We start from the raw sequence: 18,311 nt of genomic DNA on the forward strand, positions 1-18,311 counted from the left end.
ACCTACTCCTGCTCCCGCGCCCGATCCGCCGCGGGCTGCGAGCGCGCCGGTAGCCAGAGGTGCTCGAGCCTTCGACCGGTTCGCAGCTGGGTGGCCGCCGCGCTAGCGCCTTCCCGCCCGCACGCCCGTGCAGACAGGCCCGGACGAGAGGGCTTGGCTCGCGCCCAGTGCTCCCGGAGTAAACGGCGCACCGAGTGGCGATGACCGCCGAGGAGATGAAGGCGGCCGAGAGCGGGGCGCAGTCGGCGCCGCTGCCCCTCGAGGGGGTAGACATTAGCCCCAAGCAAGACGAAGGCGTGCTGAAGGTAGGGGGATGGGGGGCACGGCAGACGCCCATCGCAGCCGCCCTTCCCGCCGAGCCTGGGAGCCCCGGGCCGCCTCTGCAGCGTCCGGGCGGGTCGTTGAGCCGGGCCGGCGGCCGGTTGCATCGCCTTCCTGGATCTAGCTGCGTTGTTCGGGCTGGGAGGGCCGCCGCACGCTCGCAGCGGGTGGCCGATGTGCGCGGGCCTCCCCACGGCCGTTCTCCGGCCCCCTAGGGGGGGCCCGCGATGCGGGTGAGGCCCCGGCCCCCCAGCCCTGCGGCGCCCGGGCCCGGGACTGCAGCGCCAACTCCGGCGTGCGCGGTGCAGCGCGGAGGGAGGGGCGGGGCCGCAACGCTGCACGCGAGCTGCAGCTAGAGGGCCCCGGGCGGCATGCACCCGGGCCCGCTCCGGCTCCTTTCCCTCCCCTCAGCTCTCCGCGACCCTGCGTCCCCGGCCAGGCCGCCCGCCGCAGCGGGAAGTCCCTGGCCGCCTTCGCTGGCGGTGCTGCGAGAGCTCGCCCACCCCACCCCCCGGGCAGTTAAACATTAGCTAGGACCTGAAGCGGGTCACCAGAGTTATTTCCTGGCCCAGAGGCCTTTGTACGACTTGGTGTCCGGGGCCTCGCCGTGAAAGAGGTTCTGGTGCCCTCCGTCCCCTTGGTTACCCTCTTCCTAAAGGCTGGGACTCAGCTAGGTCACCCGCTCGGCCATGCTGCCCCCCCTCCCCCCGGCCCCGGGAAAACCAGGGAGCAGTGCATGCCGGGACCTGTAGTTCCCCTCCCACCTCGCCCTCTGCCGTCTTGATTTGGGGCATGGGGTGTGGGGCCGGGAGGAGGTGCTTTGCTGGGAGCCTCGGAGGAGGGAAAGGGAGGGATCTGGCACTCGGGGAAGGGCATCTTGACCTGGGTCTGAACGACTGATGGTGCTTCAGAGCAGGTTTTGCAGAGTACAGGATGGCGAAATCAGCCTGGATTTCATACCTCCTCCTCAACCAGTGTCTCTTTTCGTCCTGGCCTCCCACTGCTCAGTTCCACGTGTGTGTGTGTGTGTGTGTGTGTGTGTGTGTGAGAGAGAGAGAGAGAGAGAGAGAGACCTGAGCAAAGCTAGAGATCTCGGCGAGCCCTTATCTGGTCCAGAAACGCTCCTGGTTTTGCCCCACATGTTCGAATCTTAAGCTGTTCTCCCAGTGGGCATGTGGCTTCCCCTTCTTTCCAGCATTCTGGTGATTTCTACAAGGTTATTCATCCCAGAAGGGCCATTTCCCCTTTTTTTCCTCCAGTCCTTCCCCTTTGCCTTTCTATTCCTCAAGTCATTTGTCCTTTTCCTTAGAAGGTATACCTACCCAGGTGATCCATGGAGTCTCCTTGTCACCTCTTTTAAGTGTTAAAGAAGAGGAGCAGAACTTAAGTTCCTGAGAAATGCTCTTAGCCCAGAAATAAAAGACTTAATTAGCCTACCAGTCAGGAATGGTGGTGTCCCAAGTCAGTTTAAGGGCTCGAGTGAGCGCCCCTATGCTTATCAGTGACCTGGTATTTTAGGACTGCTGCTATCCTGTTCATTATTCATATTCTCATCCTTGTCTTATCTGCAAACCAGATCTTGATCTGACGACCACTGGCATTTCTTTGCTGCTGCTGATAATCATCTTTAACTTTTTACCAATGTAATTCTCCAACCCTGATAGGGATTATTATTGCTAGTTTACAAAGAAGGTCTAGAGAGTTGGACTTGTACAAGATCATACAGCAAAAACTTGAACCTCGGGTCTTTTGGCTCTAGTTTTCAAACCAAGTCGTTTTATGTTCCACCTCAAGTAAAATGGGGGGAGGGGGTGGGAGGTCAGTTGACTTCTAGCCAAACTCCGTATCAGAATCATTTGAGGCTTAGTCCCTTGGCTCACAAGGAAGCAGACGATTCCTTCTGGGTTTCCATCAGAAGTATGCAGGTAGTGTGGGTGCCTCTTTCTGCCCCCATGCCTGGTTACTCACCTTCTCCCCCTTCCTCCCAGGTCATCAAGCGAGAGGGCATGGGCACAGAGTTGCCCATGATTGGGGACCGAGTCTTTGTCCACTACACTGGCTGGCTGTTAGATGGCACTAAGTTTGACTCCAGTCTGGACCGCAAGGACAAATTCTCCTTTGACCTGGGCAAAGGTAGGCATGGTTAGTGGGTTGGTAGTGTAGGCTCTGTGGAGGGTATAAGCTGTCACAAACAGAAACTATACTCTCAGAAGTTTAAGGAGGAATGGTTTGTTACACTGTTAATTTTTCTTCTGTTACTCTTTTTTTTTTTTTTCTTCTACTCTTCTGTAACTATCGATCTCTGATCTCTATCTCACCTTCCCTGATCATCTCTGAACACCTCAGTTCCTGTTCAGGGATGGACTGCCTTATTCCTTAAACTCCTTTGTTCCAGAGTTGAGTGGGGGTTTTTTTGTTTTGTTTTTCCTTTACTTTTCTCTTTTTAAGAGGTCTGAGACCTGACAGCACTTATTGCAACTAAGTTTTCTACTTTTCTAAAGAGTGTCTAGCCTCCCCTTGGGCGTGGTATAATAAAAGTCTTTTGGAGCCAGTGTTTGAGCCCAGAGTCGGATCCCTGCCAAAGAGGACCTATTTGCTTTCTTTACCTACAGGGGAGGTCATTAAGGCTTGGGACATTGCTGTAGCAACCATGAAGGTGGGAGAAGTGTGCCACATCACGTGCAAACCCGAATATGCCTACGGTTCAGCAGGCAGCCCTCCAAAAATCCCCCCCAATGCCACACTTGTGTTTGAGGTGAGTGTCCAGGAGCAGAGAGCAAGGCGAAGAACCAGCCTTATCTCGCCTGGGTCCTGGCTGCCCTCCAGCCCTTCCTGCCGCTTGGAGACAATGTAGCCAAGGCTAAGGGCCTGGCCTTAGAGGAGGAAGAGACAGGGAGAGGGCAGCTCACTCTGCTGTGCACACAGCATGCTGCTGCCAGAGAGCAGCAGCTGATGGAGGTCTCGGGTGGGGAGAGGTGGCCACAAACCCCTCTTCGGACCTGAAGCAGGGTGAGGGTTGAGGCATATTTTATGTCAGGAGCAGCGCCCAGAGATTGGTTATAATTTTGACTGGAAGAGGTCAGGAGATCTATACATTCTAAATGACAGTATGGAATACCAGTGCTTTAGGATCAGAGGAGGGGAGGGATGCGCCCCGTGGGTCAAGGGGATGAGGAAAGCCTTCACTGAGAGGTGGAACTTCATTCATTCCGAGGATGGCTTAGCCCTCATTAGTGGATACTTGGAGAATGTTCAGAAGACTACTGAAAGATATTGGGTCATTTCCAATGCCTACCAGATTGGCCTTCTCAAGTAGCTGGATTAGGATAGGCTGGAACGTGGATAGGATAGGCTGGATCTTCTGAGGTCAACAAAAGCCGTGGCACGGGCCCACCCCTACCAGAGTTGAGACTAGAGCCCCCGGGACTTAGAACTTTTGCTAAGTGCCACTTTGTCCACTCCTGGTCTGGCAGTTACTAAGGACTGTTCTGAGGGAGAAGTTGCATCTCACTGCTGATGGAGTTAGTGCCCAAAGGAGTCGTGTTGCCTTATGTGTTGTCCCACAGGTAGAGCTCTTTGAGTTCAGGGGAGAGGACCTGACAGAAGAAGAAGATGGCGGAATCATCCGGAGAATACGGACTCGGGGTGAAGGCTATGCCAGGCCCAATGAGGGCGCTATCGTGGAGGGTGAGACAGTATAGTCTGGGATTTCCGTTCTGATTCTGGTACTTAGGCCCTGGGTGGTTCTGGGCAAGTCACTTCCTTTTTAATTTATTTATTTTTTTCAATGTTTATTTTTGAGGAAGAGACAGAAGATCGTGAGCGGGGGAGGGGCAGAGAGAGACAGAGGAGACAGACACTGAATCCAGAGCAGGCTCCAGGCTCTGAGCTATCAGCACAGAGCCTGACAGTGGGGCTCGAACCCACAAGCTGTGAGATAATAACCTGAGCCTAAGTCGGATGCTCAACCAACTGGGCCACCCACGCACCCCATGTCACTTCCTTTTCTGATCCTAATTTCTTGTCTGAGAGACGAGGGATTGGACCATTTCCACTTAACGTCCCTCCAGCTCTGAGAACACGACAAAGACATCTTGGGGGCAGGAAGTGATGAGGTGATAGAGGGAAGCCGGTGGCATCCTTCCTCAATCCCCTGCCTGCTCACATCCCTGACACATTGCCTCTTTTTCATGCCAGTTACACTGGAAGGGTACTATAAGGACCAGATGTTCGACCAGCGGGAGCTCCGCTTTGAGGTTGGTGAGGGGGAGAGCCTGGACCTGCCTTGTGGGCTGGAGAAAGCCATTCAGCGCATGGAAAAAGGAGAACGTTCCATTGTGTACCTCAAGCCCAGGTGAGGAGTGGGTGCTTTGTATAACAGATGGGTGATCAAAAGTCCGAGATCCACATGTCCACAGTTAGTTGTGTAACTGGACACTTGTATCTTTTCCTCTGTGTGTGTTCACTACTCCCACAGCCTCAGTAGAGGGCCCTGCAACTCTGCACAGCAAACGTGATCTCCATATTAGGAGCACGGTCACAGTTGTCCACATCTCAAAGGCTAACCTTTTCAGTCAAGGCTGCTCAAGATTCCTTCCTTTACCAATGTCAAAATTTTTATTTTCCATTAATGTTCTCCATCATTGTGATATTTATTACAACATGCCTATTATGTGCCAGGTATAATGCTGAAAATTCCCAGGTATTCAAAGACCTTATTCCTGCCTTCTAGTGACTCATTGCTCAGTAAGCTTTAGCAATTAGTAATTGAGTAATCATCCCAGTGTGTAGTGTGCGTGAGGAGGATGTGGAAGATGCTAAGAGACCAGCTAATTGTGTGAAGAGGTCAGGGAAGATTTTGCCAAACAGGAAACATTTGAACCAAGTCTCAAGGGATGGGAAGTTACTTTGCAGGAAACAGACAGGAAGCCTTTTCAGTAGGGAGCGGGTTAAGGATGGCAGCGGTGACCTAGATTTTTTTTGCCCCCCTCCTTCCCCCCAGCTATGCTTTTGGCAGTGTTGGGAAGGAAAAATTCCAAATCCCACCAAATGCTGAGCTGAAATACGAAGTACACCTCAAGAGTTTCGAGAAGGTGAGCTTGCTCAAGGTCTTCTCTGTCCCGGAATCTGGTCGCAGTAGGTGGCCTTGAGGTAGCTCACAGCTTTGTTTCTGTCTTGGGGTTAGGCCAAGGAGTCTTGGGAGATGAACTCCGAGGAGAAGCTGGAACAGAGCACCATAGTGAAAGAGCGGGGCACTGTGTACTTCAAGGTGAGCCAGCATCTGGGGCCTGGGGGAAGGCCCCTCTGGGCCCATCCTTCCTCCTGATGCCTGAAGTCCTTTTCTGCCAGGGAGAGGATGGCGGTGGTGGGAATGCCTATAATCTTCACCTAGTAGATCTAAGCTAGCTGCTCTTGCTGGAGGAGGAGGGGAGGCAGGACTTCTCATGCCCATACATCACTGATGTCTACAGAGTCTGACAGCCTGGTGCCCCTGAACCTGTGTCTATTGCCTAAGCCTCCCTCCCTCTCTAGGAAGGCAAGTACAAGCAAGCTTTACTGCAGTACAAGAAGATTGTATCCTGGCTGGAATATGAGTCGAGTTTCTCTAATGAGGACGCACAGAAGGCACAGGCCCTTCGCCTGGCCTCCCACCTCAACTTGGCCATGTGTCATCTGAAACTACAGGCCTTCTCGGCTGCCATCGAAAGCTGTAACAAGGTGAGGCCCTTTTAGAGAGGGCATGGGAGCAATGTTCACGGATTTGGCTGGGTGAGCTGCCAGCAGGTCTGAAACTTGGTCTCAGTGACTAGGGTAGGGGTAGGATAGTAAGTGGGCTAGTGGAAGCTCAGAGATGAAGGGCCCAGAGGCAAGGGCTCTTGGCTTTAGTGGTAGGAGAAGCAAGCACCTTGGCTTTAGTGGTAGGAGGCAGCTGACACAGGTAGAAGGTAACACTGGATGGGAAAAACCGCTATGGCATTTTCTCGGCCCTGGTTCCTAGTCTGTCCCTCTTCTATACCTGCTTTATTCTAGAGAAAATGAAAATGTTGTCACAGGTCTTCCTCTTTCACCTAAAGCTCTGTTTTCCCTTTGCTTCTTGGACTAACTGGGATTCTTTCTTAAACCTTGGGTTGTTCATTTAGTGCCCCGAAACTCCTTTCTGGGGTGGAGCCAGCCATTTCCATTCTGCCTCATCCTGCGGAGTGAGGACTACCTTTGGAACCCAGTCTTGGCCACAGGCTGCAGGGACTGACGTCTCACTGTTGCTTCCTTAGGCCCTGGAACTGGACAGCAACAACGAGAAGGGCCTTTTCCGCCGGGGAGAGGCCCACCTGGCGGTGAATGACTTTGACTTGGCACGGGCTGACTTCCAGAAGGTCCTGCAGCTCTACCCCAGCAACAAAGCCGCCAAGGCCCAGCTGGCTATCTGCCAGCAGCGGATCCGCAAGCAGCTCGCTCGGGAGAAGAAGCTCTATGCCAACATGTTTGAGAGGCTAGCTGAGGAGGAGAGCAAGGTAAGGATTGGGACAGGAACAGTTGGGATAGACAGAAGAGGAGGCTAGGTCTAACCCAAGTGCCGTGGCTGTTCATGCCTCTGGTTGTATGGGTCGCTCCTGGAAACCAGAAGCTACCCTTGTCTCTGGAGGAAGAACATGTATGTTCCTTCAGCACAGAACCCTGTTGTGGGGGCCACACTTCCTCAGTGATCAGGGCTAAAAACCCACTCACAAGCCCCAGAGGTGGGGAGTTGGTTACTCTGTGTGTGCTTCCCAACCTGTACCTTTTTAAAGCCTAGGTTTTATCTGTCTGTTTGTCTATCCATCTGTCTGTCTGAAAGAGAGAACATGGGGGGGGGGGGGAGCAGAGAAAAAGAGAGAGAGAATCTTAAGCAGGTTCCACACTCAGTGCATGACCATGGGATCAAGACCCGAGCCGAAATCAACCAACTGAGCCACCCAGGCACCTGCTAAACCTAGGTTTTAAAAGCCCTATGTTTAAATAGATAATACAGTTACGTAGTTTTATTTAAACAGCGCAGAGGCACCTGGTTGGCTGGTTAAACATCTGACTCTTGATTTCAGCTCAGGTCATGATTTCACAGTTGTGGGATCGAGCCGCACTTCAGGCTCTGCACGGGCATTGCCAAGCCTGCTTGGGATTCTCTCTCTCTCTCAAAATAAATAAACTTAAAAAAAAAAAACAAAAAAACTTTAAACAGCACAAAAGAACATGTAGTAAAAAGACTGCCACCACCAGAAGCAATTGATATTACCAGTGTTTAGATCATTCGTACGTGCACAAGTAGACCGTTTTCTCCTTTTTCCCTAAATAAAAGGCCACATGTTCCACCTCTTTTCTGCATTATGCTGTCTTCAGATCATATGTAAAGGATTGTTTTGTACCAACATAAAAAATAGCTTTCACATTCTTCGCTGCTCTTAACATGGTGTAGCATTGGACACATAACCTATATCCTCTTACCCAGTCTGATTAGTCTTCCAGTGTTCTAAACCAGCTCTGTCTGATGGGAATATAACGCAGTCTACACAGCGATTTTAAGTTTTCTGGTGGCCATGTTAAAGTGAACAGAAAAAATATAGCAGTGGGTAAATTTTTTTAATTGCATTTGTTTGGGTTTTTTCTTTTTTTCTTTTTTTTTTTTTCCAGACTAAGTAAATCTCTTAAATATCCACTGTTCTGTTATACTTAAAACCCATCCATTTGAACTAGCTGTATTTGAAGCACTCAGTAGCCAATGTGGTAGTAACTGCCATGTTGGATGAGTACAGTTCTAAGTAGCACCATAGTGAACGATTTTGTAAATTTACAATTTCATGTGTGTGTGCCTTTAGGACATACCTGGAAAGGGAGTTGGCTGTGTTGGGGTAATTCTGTTGGAAGCTAGCATGTTTTGTTTTGTTTTGTTTTGTTTTTTTTAACTTGGGATGAGTCTTTGTGGTACAGACCCAACACAGTGTCAGCATGGTGGTAGGTGAATATAGCTGTGTCCCCAGATCAGTGCAAGCAAGTGGGAGTGGGGACATGAAGTAAAAGTCCCCTTTGTCATCAGAGGGATTGGGCCAGATGAGAACTGGAACTCATCCCCTTCCTGTCTTCCTTTCCGCAGGCCAAGGCAGCAGTAGCTGCAGGAAACCATCATGCTGACATGGAGATGAAGGATGACCAGAAGAATGATGTGGCAGGGAGCCAGCCTCAGGTGGAGACGGAAGCATAGCCTCTACCCAGCCCTACTCCTGCGGCTGCCTGCCTCCCCTGCTCCCTCCCCTCCTCCACCCTGTTAGTTTTGTAAAAACTGAAGAATTTTGAGTGAATTAGACCTTTATTTTTCTATCTGGTTAGATGGTGGCTTTGGGGGAAGGGGGAAAGGAGTAGGCTGGGGGATCGGTTTAGGTGATGTCACCCCCTCTTCCCTTCCCCCTTCCCCCATTACATGTGAACGAATGTCCATCCACACGCACACTCATCAGAATGTTAATTTATTTTGCTGCTTCTGTTTGCTATGTCCATTTTTCAAATGGTAGAAGGGAGTGAGTGGTAGGGATACTTGCGGGATCTGATGTGAAACCAGGGTGGAGAGGGAGACTCCTGGGCAGCCATTTTCCTTGTCCTTCCCTCCTCCCGGTCTGTTCCCAAACATGTGGCCTCCATGTGGGTGCTAGGGGCATGGGGAAAACCACTGCTGTGCCCGCTACTGCTCTCTGTTCCCGTCCTCACCCCAGATGGTATGGCTGAGATGTCTTCTGGTGTCCTGATGACCGCCTCTGCTGCCCCCCCCCCCAATATTTCCCTTTGGATCTGTTTCCCTTCTCAGCCAGGTTGTGTCCCCAACCCCCTCAGCCTTTTCTCTGCACGTTGCTGAAGGTCCAGGCTTGCCTCAAGTTCTGTGCTTGAGCAATAAAGTGGAAACGAAACCTGAGTGTCAGGCAACCTTTTTCTGTTTGGCCTCAGAGGGTGGGCATGGTGGCTGTGCAAGTGCAACAACGATGGAGGAGCATTCTTTGAGCATGGAGTGGTGCCCGCATACGGGGCCTCTTGGGTGCTGCCCAGACCACTGCCACCACCGCCACCCCACTCCCCACTCCACCCCCCACCCCCACAGCCTGGTGGGTTTTCATAGCTCTGCTTTTGTTCCCTAACACTTAGGAAAATATAAACATGTAAAATACTGGGACCAGTTGTGTGTGTTTTGGTTAGATTTGTCTACTTCTGCGTAAGTGATCTAGCAGAAAGCACAGCTTTCTTGGTTTCTCATCAAGGTAAAATTCCTGTTAGCCATCCCTCCAGTTAGACACCTTTTACACGATTAAGGTGAAGAACAGTAAAGCCAGGGAACATGCGCTCAGGCCCGCTTTCCAGCTTCCTCCTTGACCTTAATAGAAAAAAGCTTATGCTTATGCTTCTAACTATGTGTTGACCTTTGGCTCCTATAGCATTATGGGGCCCTCGGAGAAGCCAGGGGGCACAAATCTGTCTTCTCCAGATGATCTTGCTTGTAGGCTAGAACCTCTGTTTATAGCCTTACCCTCTTCTCTCCAATGTATGCTGGCCTGCACAGTGGTGGAGGTAGTCTGCCTACCTACATGCCTATACAGTTTCTCCCAGAAGAAATTTCTCCATGCTTTTCTATGGAAGATTCATTTCTGTGTGAAGATTTCACCCAAGTCCTACATCATGGTTGGTGGCAGAGCCAGAACTAATATTTGTTTTAGTCTCCTGAGTGCTCTTGCTGAGTTCACACAGTCCTGTGCCTCTGGGTCTTTTTGACATTTCAAGATCTGTCATGCCCCTATAGCCAACAACAGTAGCTAACTCACTAAGCACCTAGGAACATAAGCCTAGCATTAAACCAGGAACCTCGTGTGAATTAACCTTTTTTTCTTTTAATGTTTTTGAGAGCAAGCACACGTGTGCTTGCACGAGCAGGGGAGGGGGTGGGGGGGAATATAGGATCTGAAGTGGGCTATGCACTGACAGAAAGCCCCATGTGGGGTTTAAACCCATAAACCAGGAGATCATGACCTGAGCTGCAGTGAGACACTTGACTGAGCCACCCAAGTGCCCCTCATGTGAATTAACCTTAATCCTTGGCAAAGGAGTTAATGCCCCATTTTACATAAGAGGAAACCAAGGCTCAAGTTAAATAGAAAGGGGTCTGCCTGGAATAGGAGCTCTCTTGAACAAACCCAAACTCTTAAATATGAGGTTTACGTGACCTTGGGCAAGTTGAGATTTCCTTATCTGCAAAAATAGAGGAGTGGATGAAATGCACTCCTGAGGTTCCTAATACCCCTGAATGGTTCTGTGGGATTCCCGGAATTTCAAACAATTGCACTTCTATGGAACTGGACAAGTCTTTTATGTAACATTAAAACTGTCTTGTGAAGATGTTTAAGTGGCCAGAAGTCTTTAGGATTAAAAACAGATCCAGCATGTACTTACACTCTGCTCTGACCCACGTTCAAAGTTCATAACCTAGTCCATTGACCTCACCAACCTTTAAAATCTTCCCATACGGAGACAATGTGCTTGAATAAAGGAAAACCAGTAGTGACCAGCACTGCTAGCTGTTCCTGCAGATTTGCAGTCTCTGGAAAATGTAAGATAGGGTTCATCTTGTCCTATTGCTGATCCTAATGTCAAGTTCTATACAGTTTATCTCCTGAGTATTTCCCATCTCCATTCCAGCAGCCCCTCTCCAACGTCACCAGGCACCTCCAGCCCACTCTCCTGTCCTGCAAAAGGTTCCTCCTGTCTTGCACCCTCTCTTGCCCCAGGTGCACTTGACTCTACACTGCATCCAAATCCTACCTCTCCAACTGCTTAAAATTCTTTCCTATCCCATTTAGTCTGAAGGTTACAAACTTTACTGTAGTCCACAGCCACTGTGGGACCCAGCACAACCTTGCCAACCTTACACCAGCATCAGAGCACTGGACTCCTTCACTCTACACTGGCCACACCACCTGAAGAGTAGAAGGGGGAAATTGTGCATGTCACTTCACTTACAAGAGTGGAATCTCACCTCTTAGTCCTGTCTTCCATGTTTCTTCCATTCCCTTTCCAAGCGCAGATCATCTCAGAGCCTTGTAACCATTAAGCTGAAATGAAAGAGGCTAAGGGCAGTGCTGAATAAAGCCAAAGGAAAGATCTACGTAAGAGAACTTGTCCTCTTTCTGGAAATCACTATTGCTGACTTTATGGCTGTAGTTCCCCAGCTGCTTGCCAACCTCAGATAACTTGGATGCACCCACTATCCTCAACTATAAAATCTAAGGCTCATAATAAAACCTTGTTTAGCGTGTAATGACACAACACTAAATACACCAATTTGGGAGGCAAAGTAAGAATGAAAGATTCACAAAGTGGTTCTGAGGAGAGATGATCAAGAAAAAAAAACAATGCCAGGGCACCTGGGTGGCTCAGTAAGTTAAGTCTCCGACTCTTGGTTTCTGCTCAAGTCATGATCTCACAGTTTGTGGGATAGAGCCCCCACAGCAGAGTCATGGTCTGCACTGACATCATGGAGCCTGCTTAGGATTCTCTCTCTCCCTCTCTCTCTCTGCCTCTCCCCTGCTTGCTGTCCCTCTCTTTCAAAATAAATAAACATTAAAAATAATAATAGTAGGGGCGGGTGGCTACTGGGTGGCTCAGTCGGTTAAGTGTCCAACTTTGGCTCAGGTCATGATCTCACAGTTCATGAGTTCAAGCCCCACATCAGGCTCTGTGTTGACAGCTCAGAGCCTGGAGCCTGCTTTGGATTCTGTGTCTCCCTCTCTGCCCCTCCCCTGCTCATGCTCTGTCCCTCTCTCAAAAATAAATAAACATAAAATAATAATAATATTAATAATGACTTCATGAACTTTCAGACTTCTTTGGCTAGAAGAGAGGACTGGCCATACCCCCTCCCCCTCCCCCAAGACATGTGGGCTCCAGGATCACCAGTCTCCTGTGCCCCTGTTAGGAGTGCTTCACACATAAAATTGTTGTTTGTATATATATATATATTTTTTTTTTTTCTTAATTGAAGTGGAACTCACATAATATAAAATTAACCATTTTAATGTGAACAATTCAGTGGTATTTAGTCTAATTACAATGTTGTACAACTGCCACTTCTGTTTAGTTCTAAAACATTTTCATCATCCTTTGTGTTTGAAGCCCATGTCCTCATGTTTTGACTTCAGAGACCATGAAGGACCACTCTTCATCCTTAAGTGAATGGCCAGAAGAGTCTTTTAACAGGCAACAACCCTGGGGTGCCTGGCTGGCTCAGTTGGTAGAGCATGTGACTCTTGATCTCAGGGTTGTGACTGTGAGCCCCATGTTAGGTGTTGAGATTACTTAAAACATCAAAAAACAAAACAAAACAAAAACCAGACAACAACGCAGTCAGGCTCTAGGATCAAAGCTTCCCAGAGTGGGTGGTCCCTTCTAACGGGCCAAACTTGTGAGGGAGGGGGTGGGACTCAAAAGGAGAGCAGCAAATAACAGCATTTCACTCAGAGCAGGGCTGCCCACACTGTTAATTCTACCTAATTTCTGGGTCAAGTCAGTCTGAGAAACAGGTTTCTGTCTTTGAGGACTTCTCAGAACCTTTAGTATGCTAAGGTGCACTGTAGATCACGAAGGAGAATGAGGAAGTCTCAAACTGAGCCCATTAGGAAGCCCTAGGCCCTGCCCCCCCAGGATGGTGAATGACTCTGGACCTCACGTATAGAAAGCTGTGTAGAAAGTTTTAAAGGTCCTATTTCTTACCTGGCCTTCCTAAGCAGACAGAACTTGGACCCCTCTACTGGGGTCTACTCCTGGAGGAAGAAGTGGACAAAGAATCTCCCTAGAAATCCTTCCCACCTAACACCTCCCCGCCACTCCCCACTCCCATAGCAGGTTTCTACTGAAGCTACCATTTGGCTGGTTGGTAAAGACTAAGCCACTACTCACACAACTGTACCATGTCATCTAACCAGGAAGATGGCCTGGTTAGGCAGTTCTGGGGAGTAAGCCAAAACTGATACTGGAAGAGTGCTTGACTTTAAAAAGGCGAGCTCTAGATGGTGCCGGTGGAGACCCACCAACCATCCCCCTAGAAAGGGTCAAGAACATGGGTGCTCCTTGTGGAACCAGGGCTCTGTCCACATGGCTGTGCAACCCCTGTGTTCCACTTACTGTGAATATAACACAAGGCAGTTACAGTAATTGACACACAGTGGGGAGAGGGACTTGGTCCATGTCATATTTCCTGAAGACTTATCTTTCCTCCCTTTCTAAATTCATTTGGTTCTCTTGACAAAAGCTAAAAGGCATGGTATCCAAGTTGCCATGTAACATAATACCATAATGACATGACCTACAGGACAAACATTAGCAGGCGCCCCTTGGCACAGAAAGGTCAAGAACAAGAAACTCAAGTAATGGAGAAGATAAAACTGAGGCACTGCAAAGTGCTGGGTCAGGGTATAATTTCAGAGAACTGGGTCAGGCCAGGGCACTTGGTGGCAGAAGCAGTTTTGTCCTGGGTTATTTATGAATTTATTTATTTATTTTACAATTTCATTCAAAAGGCTGGAAGAAGAGAAAACAATGAAGAAATAACAGTGAGAAGAAACAGAACCCAAAACATTTTAACTTTACATTGAGAGGTAAACATTTTTAAATTGGCTTTTTATTTTCCTACCCCTTAAAACCAACAATGAAGCTTAAGGTTTCAGCTACAATGGGAGAAGGATAGAGACATGGTAGCCGGAGGTTGCATGCAGCCCCTCCGTAATTAGATAATATATTTAAAGCATTAGGTACACCTGTGTGACACAGTACCTTTGAATAGACCCGGCCAACCCCACAGTATATGTATCACCAAAAACAGAAACATGAATGTATCTGCTTCTGCAGTCCCCAGAGTTTGTCTAGACTGCCTCCTGTTTACCGTTTTGTTTGCTCTTCCTTGTTTTCATCTTACCTGGCTGTCAGATCCATTGGGACCTCTGGGACAAAATGTGTCATCCCCCTCTCACACTCCCAGGCAAAAATGTCCTGCTTTTCAGTGCCTTCTCCCATCATGCTCAGATATAGAAAGCAGGACCAGCCCCTGGTCCAACATCCCCAGGTGAGGTAGATATTATTTTTACAATGTTGGCTCCTGAAAAACCAGTGCATAATTGGCCTAGAGCTGCAGATCTGAACTTTAAAGTGTATTGAACAACTACAGAATTTTGCAAATAATACTTCTGATGCCCTGATTGATGAGGCACCCCAAAGAAAGACTTACTTAATCTTGCTGAACCTGTTTTTCTCATCCAAAAATACTGAATAATAATACAAGCTCTCAGGGTTGTTGTGCTCATTACGTGAAACAATATACATGAAATGTGCTTTACAGCAAGTGTAACTAAGGACCTTTCTAACTAAGGACCACAAAAGCATACACACACCATTTAAAAAGTCATTTTCACGTGATAAGCCAGTATATAAAATATACATATATAAATATTTACAATTGAAACAAAGGTTTCACAAAAAGAATACTTACTACTCTAGAGTCACTTGGTATTTTCTATTCTATTGTTTTTTTTAAATGCTGGTTCAATTCACTACATTGTTTGCAGGACTCCTAACAGGTAACTTACAGTTGTTTCAAAAAAAAAAACAAAAACACAAAAACACTGTTGGAAACCATACAGTTGTCAATTATTACGATTATTATGATTCCCTGGTTTAGTCTAATGGCCTGGAGACTTCAATGCTAAGGCAACAAAGGAAGAGGTCAAGGTTATTAGGTCTAACCCCGGACAGCCTGTTGCCTGGGGAACAGATCGCCCCCACCCCCATCAAGATTGGTCTACCCAGGCTAGGAGTGGCCCATGCCCCTGTCACTCACATCAGATAAGCCCGCCCCCAAGTTCAGAGGGCTAGGAAGACCCACCTCCTCTTTCAGGTTAAGCGAGAAAGGCCGCAATTGGAGGCTTGAGCGGTGACGTAACTTTCCGCTTTGGCTGGCCTTCCGCTTGGGCTGCTCTCAGGAGGGGCTCGGGGAACATATAGCGGGCCTCCCCGGTCCCTCGGCCCGTGCAAGTGCGATGAGGTCGGTTAGCTACGTGCAACGCGTGGCCCTGGAATTTAGCGGGAGCCTCTTCCCGCACGCGATCTGCCTCGGAGACGTCGATAACGATACGGTCAGTGCATGCGCACTGCGAGAGACACGACCTGGCTCGGCGCCAGGGTAGGGCGGGGCCGGGGAAATGGAGAAGCCGCCCTAGGCGTGCGGGGGGAGCGGAGCGCGTGCGCGGTGGGGCTGCGCGGTGACCTAAGGAGAACTTGGCAGATAGCTTACGTGCCTGGAAGTCAGGCCCGAATTGCACTGCTTCCCTGCCCTGGTGTTCTTTTAGGGACATAGATAACTGATCCTTTGCCTAAGTCAGTAACTGGTTCACAGTAGGAGCCTGGTAAACCGGTGGCCAGATATCCCGGCTCACTGCTTCCCTCCTTACGCAGGGGCATCACCTCAAATCACTTTGCCTTTCGAAGCCTCCATAGAAGCTTAAAACCCGCCTTTGCTGCTCTTACACGTGGCTCCTTGCGCCGGAACACACTGCTGTACTTTTCTGCCTCTCCACCCCAACACCCCATTCCTAATGCCGAGTTTCTGTAATGCCTGGTTTCTGTAATGCCTGCTGCATAGTACACCAAGCGTATGGCAACCTGAAAGCGCTACACCTTGGTTGGATTACAAAAACAATTGACATCTACCATCTCCGCAGCTGTTCTTTTTCTCGTGGTTGAAATGCATTAATACAGATAAAGCAGGTAGAACTATGCCTGGCCCACAGTTAACACCAAGTGTTAGTGTTGTTAGTATTTGATTCTGTTTCTGCAAATGTTTATTCAAGTGCCCATTGTGTGCGCCAAGGACTCTGCTATATTCTGGGAATTCCAAAATGAACAAGACAGTCCCAGCCCTCAGCTAGCTCACAGTCAGGTAGGGTGATAGTCACCAGAACAACGAAATGTAAGGAGGTGCACTGATGAAAATATGTAGAGTTTTGAGGTGGAGCATCAGAGGGGATGGGGGCTGTTGCTGGTGTGAGACACTCTTAACAGACTCTTTTCATTCATTATTCCCTATTTTTAATGCAAAGCACCTTATTGCCATCCTCTCCTACCCTCTGCCCCACCTTCCTATTCTGCCGGCTTCTCATCCTCACGTCCCTAAATGTTTTGTGCTCTCTTCCCTGGGGGAAAAAAGGGCTAAAACATACCCCTGCCCCCAGCCTCCTTTGTGCTGTGATAGAGAAGATATTTTATGAAGCCTCTTTTGGCTCTACTCCCTGTAGGGAGGAAGGAGTTATTCTCATAAATTTGTATTGTTTTTTGGACTTTCACATTTCGTAATATGCCAAGCAGTACAATTTTATGAGAAAATCAAGAGAGGCATTTTCAAATAGTAAATTAACAGAGTGACTTTAGGCGTACATGATTTTCCGTGTTATCTGATGGTCTTCTTTGTTTAAAAGGGAAAAATACCTGCCTTTTTTCATAGCTTCGTGGCATCAGCTTTTTTGGAAATTGTACTTTTCTGAGTAGATTGCACCAGTACACTCAGTTCTACAATATTAGATATATTGTACTACTTTTTTTTTTTTAACCCTGATTTGTAAGCTCCATAAGGCTGGGGATTTATCTGCTTTTTCACTGCTATATTCCCAACACTTAGAATTGTGCCTGGCACATAGTAGGTACTCAGATGTTTGTTGAATAAATGAGGATTGTTATGGAAAGCAAATGTGATTATTTGTCTCAAAGCAATTTGAAGTGCTTTGCATGTTATTGATAAATATAATTGAAAGAAGGGCAAGTAGTTGAGATCGTTGCCTAGTGGTACATGTATGTATGCACGTGGTACATTCAGCCTGCATGAGTGTGGATAGAAACGCTGTTATTAGTTCAGCATTTGGGGCAGGAAAAAGACTTATTTCATGCTCATAAATCATTAGCCTAAAGTTCTTTGAAACTAATTTGTTTCCTGGTAAGTGGTGGGGGAGGGGAAGCCACGAATAGAATGCACACCCTGTAGGACTGCCCATGGAAGCCTGGCTACACCAGGGGAAAATCTCTAGAAGGCTATAGCAGACCAGAGATCTCTCCTCCTGCCTCCTTTAGTATTATATGGCGACTGTACCCTCTAGCTGGGGTTTCTTAGCGTCCGTGAGTGACCTCCAGAGGCCAGAGCCAGGATCAGCCGCAGGGAAGCAGAACTGCTGGGAAGCATTATAGCTGCCGGGAAGCAGATGGGCTAGTTTGGAAATGTCCTCTTCCAGGAGGCCAGCCATTGCCTCAGTGTCATTGCTTGGTCTTGCTTGTCATTGCCTGGCTGGGCCACATCTACTTGGTCACTGCTCTTACCATACCCATGTCTGTGCCCTTGTTAAAACTGTAAGGTCCCCCTCAGTAGGGAGTGTGTGGCATTTATCTTTGTACCCCTAACTCACTATCTACCTTTACCTGGAAACTCAAGGGCTGACTGAGCATTCCCTTTCATTCTGATTTTTCTCTGTTTCTTAAAATCTTTTTTGTTAATTGTCTAGTAATTAAACATTTATCAGGGCACCTGGGTGGCTCAGTCAGTTGAGTGTCCAACTCTTGATTTCGGCTCAGGTCATGATCCCAGGGTCATGGGGTCAAGCCCTGTGCTGGGCTCCTCACTGAACATGGAGCCTGCTCAGGATTCTCTCGCCCTCTGTCTCTCTGTCTCTGTCTCTCTGTGCCCCTCTCCCCCACTCGCACTCTCTCTCTCTCTCAGATTAAATTAAATTTGGGGCACCTGGGTGGCTCAGTCAGATAAGTGTCTGATTTTAGCCCAGGTCATGAACTCATGCTTCATGAGTTCGAGCCCCATATTGGGCTCTCTGTGCTCAGCACAGAGCCCACTTCAGGTCCTCTGTCCTACTCTCTCTACCCCTCCCCTACATACGCTCTCT

At 48.6% G+C, this 18,311-nt stretch overlaps 2 protein-coding genes and 1 long non-coding RNA gene across 6 annotated transcripts in view; 2 read left to right on the top strand and 1 right to left on the bottom strand.

Annotated features, from left to right (window-relative positions):
- FKBP4 (FKBP prolyl isomerase 4) lies at positions 1-9,256 on the top strand. The gene is made up of 10 exons (XM_011283738.4): positions 1-305; positions 2,310-2,454; positions 2,934-3,076; positions 3,888-4,008; positions 4,519-4,675; positions 5,324-5,414; positions 5,507-5,590; positions 5,854-6,039; positions 6,594-6,833; positions 8,447-9,256. The coding sequence occupies exons 1-10, from the start codon at positions 201-203 to the stop codon at positions 8,552-8,554; spliced, it is 1,380 nt and encodes a 459-aa protein (XP_011282040.1). The 5' UTR covers positions 1-200; the 3' UTR covers positions 8,555-9,256.
- Positions 8,996-15,398, bottom strand: LOC123386511. Of its 2 annotated transcripts, none has more exons than XR_006600479.1 (2): positions 15,260-15,398; positions 8,996-11,438 (listed from the first exon to the last, which is right to left on the bottom strand). It is a non-coding gene; the product is annotated as an uncharacterized LOC123386511 (long non-coding RNA). The 2 variants fall into 2 exon arrangements; XR_006600480.1 differs by lacking the exon at positions 15,260-15,398 and adding an exon at positions 14,867-15,253.
- Positions 15,272-18,311, top strand: part of ITFG2 (integrin alpha FG-GAP repeat containing 2) — a 17,092-nt gene continuing 14,052 nt past the window's right edge. The window contains exon 1 of one of the 3 annotated variants that reach the window (XM_045061256.1): positions 15,272-15,509. In XM_045061256.1, the coding sequence (XP_044917191.1) occupies positions 15,414-15,509 (96 nt within the window). In that variant the 5' untranslated portion in view covers positions 15,272-15,413. The remainder of the gene's footprint in view (positions 15,510-18,311) is intronic. The other 2 variants (XM_019834359.3, XM_019834360.3) reach the window with 2 other exon arrangements.

Source organism: Felis catus, chromosome B4 (assembly GCF_018350175.1).
Source record: "Felis catus isolate Fca126 chromosome B4, F.catus_Fca126_mat1.0, whole genome shotgun sequence".
Lineage (NCBI taxonomy): Eukaryota > Metazoa > Chordata > Mammalia > Carnivora > Felidae > Felis > Felis catus.

Excerpts from the sequence above, each read along its gene's own strand:
- FKBP4 (XM_011283738.4), top strand. The coding sequence starts at position 201 with ATGACCGCCGAGGAGATGAAGGCGGCCGAGAGCGGGGCGCAGTCGGCG. Across the intron at positions 306-2,309 it reads AAGACGAAGGCGTGCTGAAG|GTCATCAAGCGAGAGGGCAT; the intron begins GTAGGGGGATGG and ends CCTTCCTCCCAG. Across the intron at positions 6,040-6,593 it reads CCATCGAAAGCTGTAACAAG|GCCCTGGAACTGGACAGCAA; the intron begins GTGAGGCCCTTT and ends TTGCTTCCTTAG.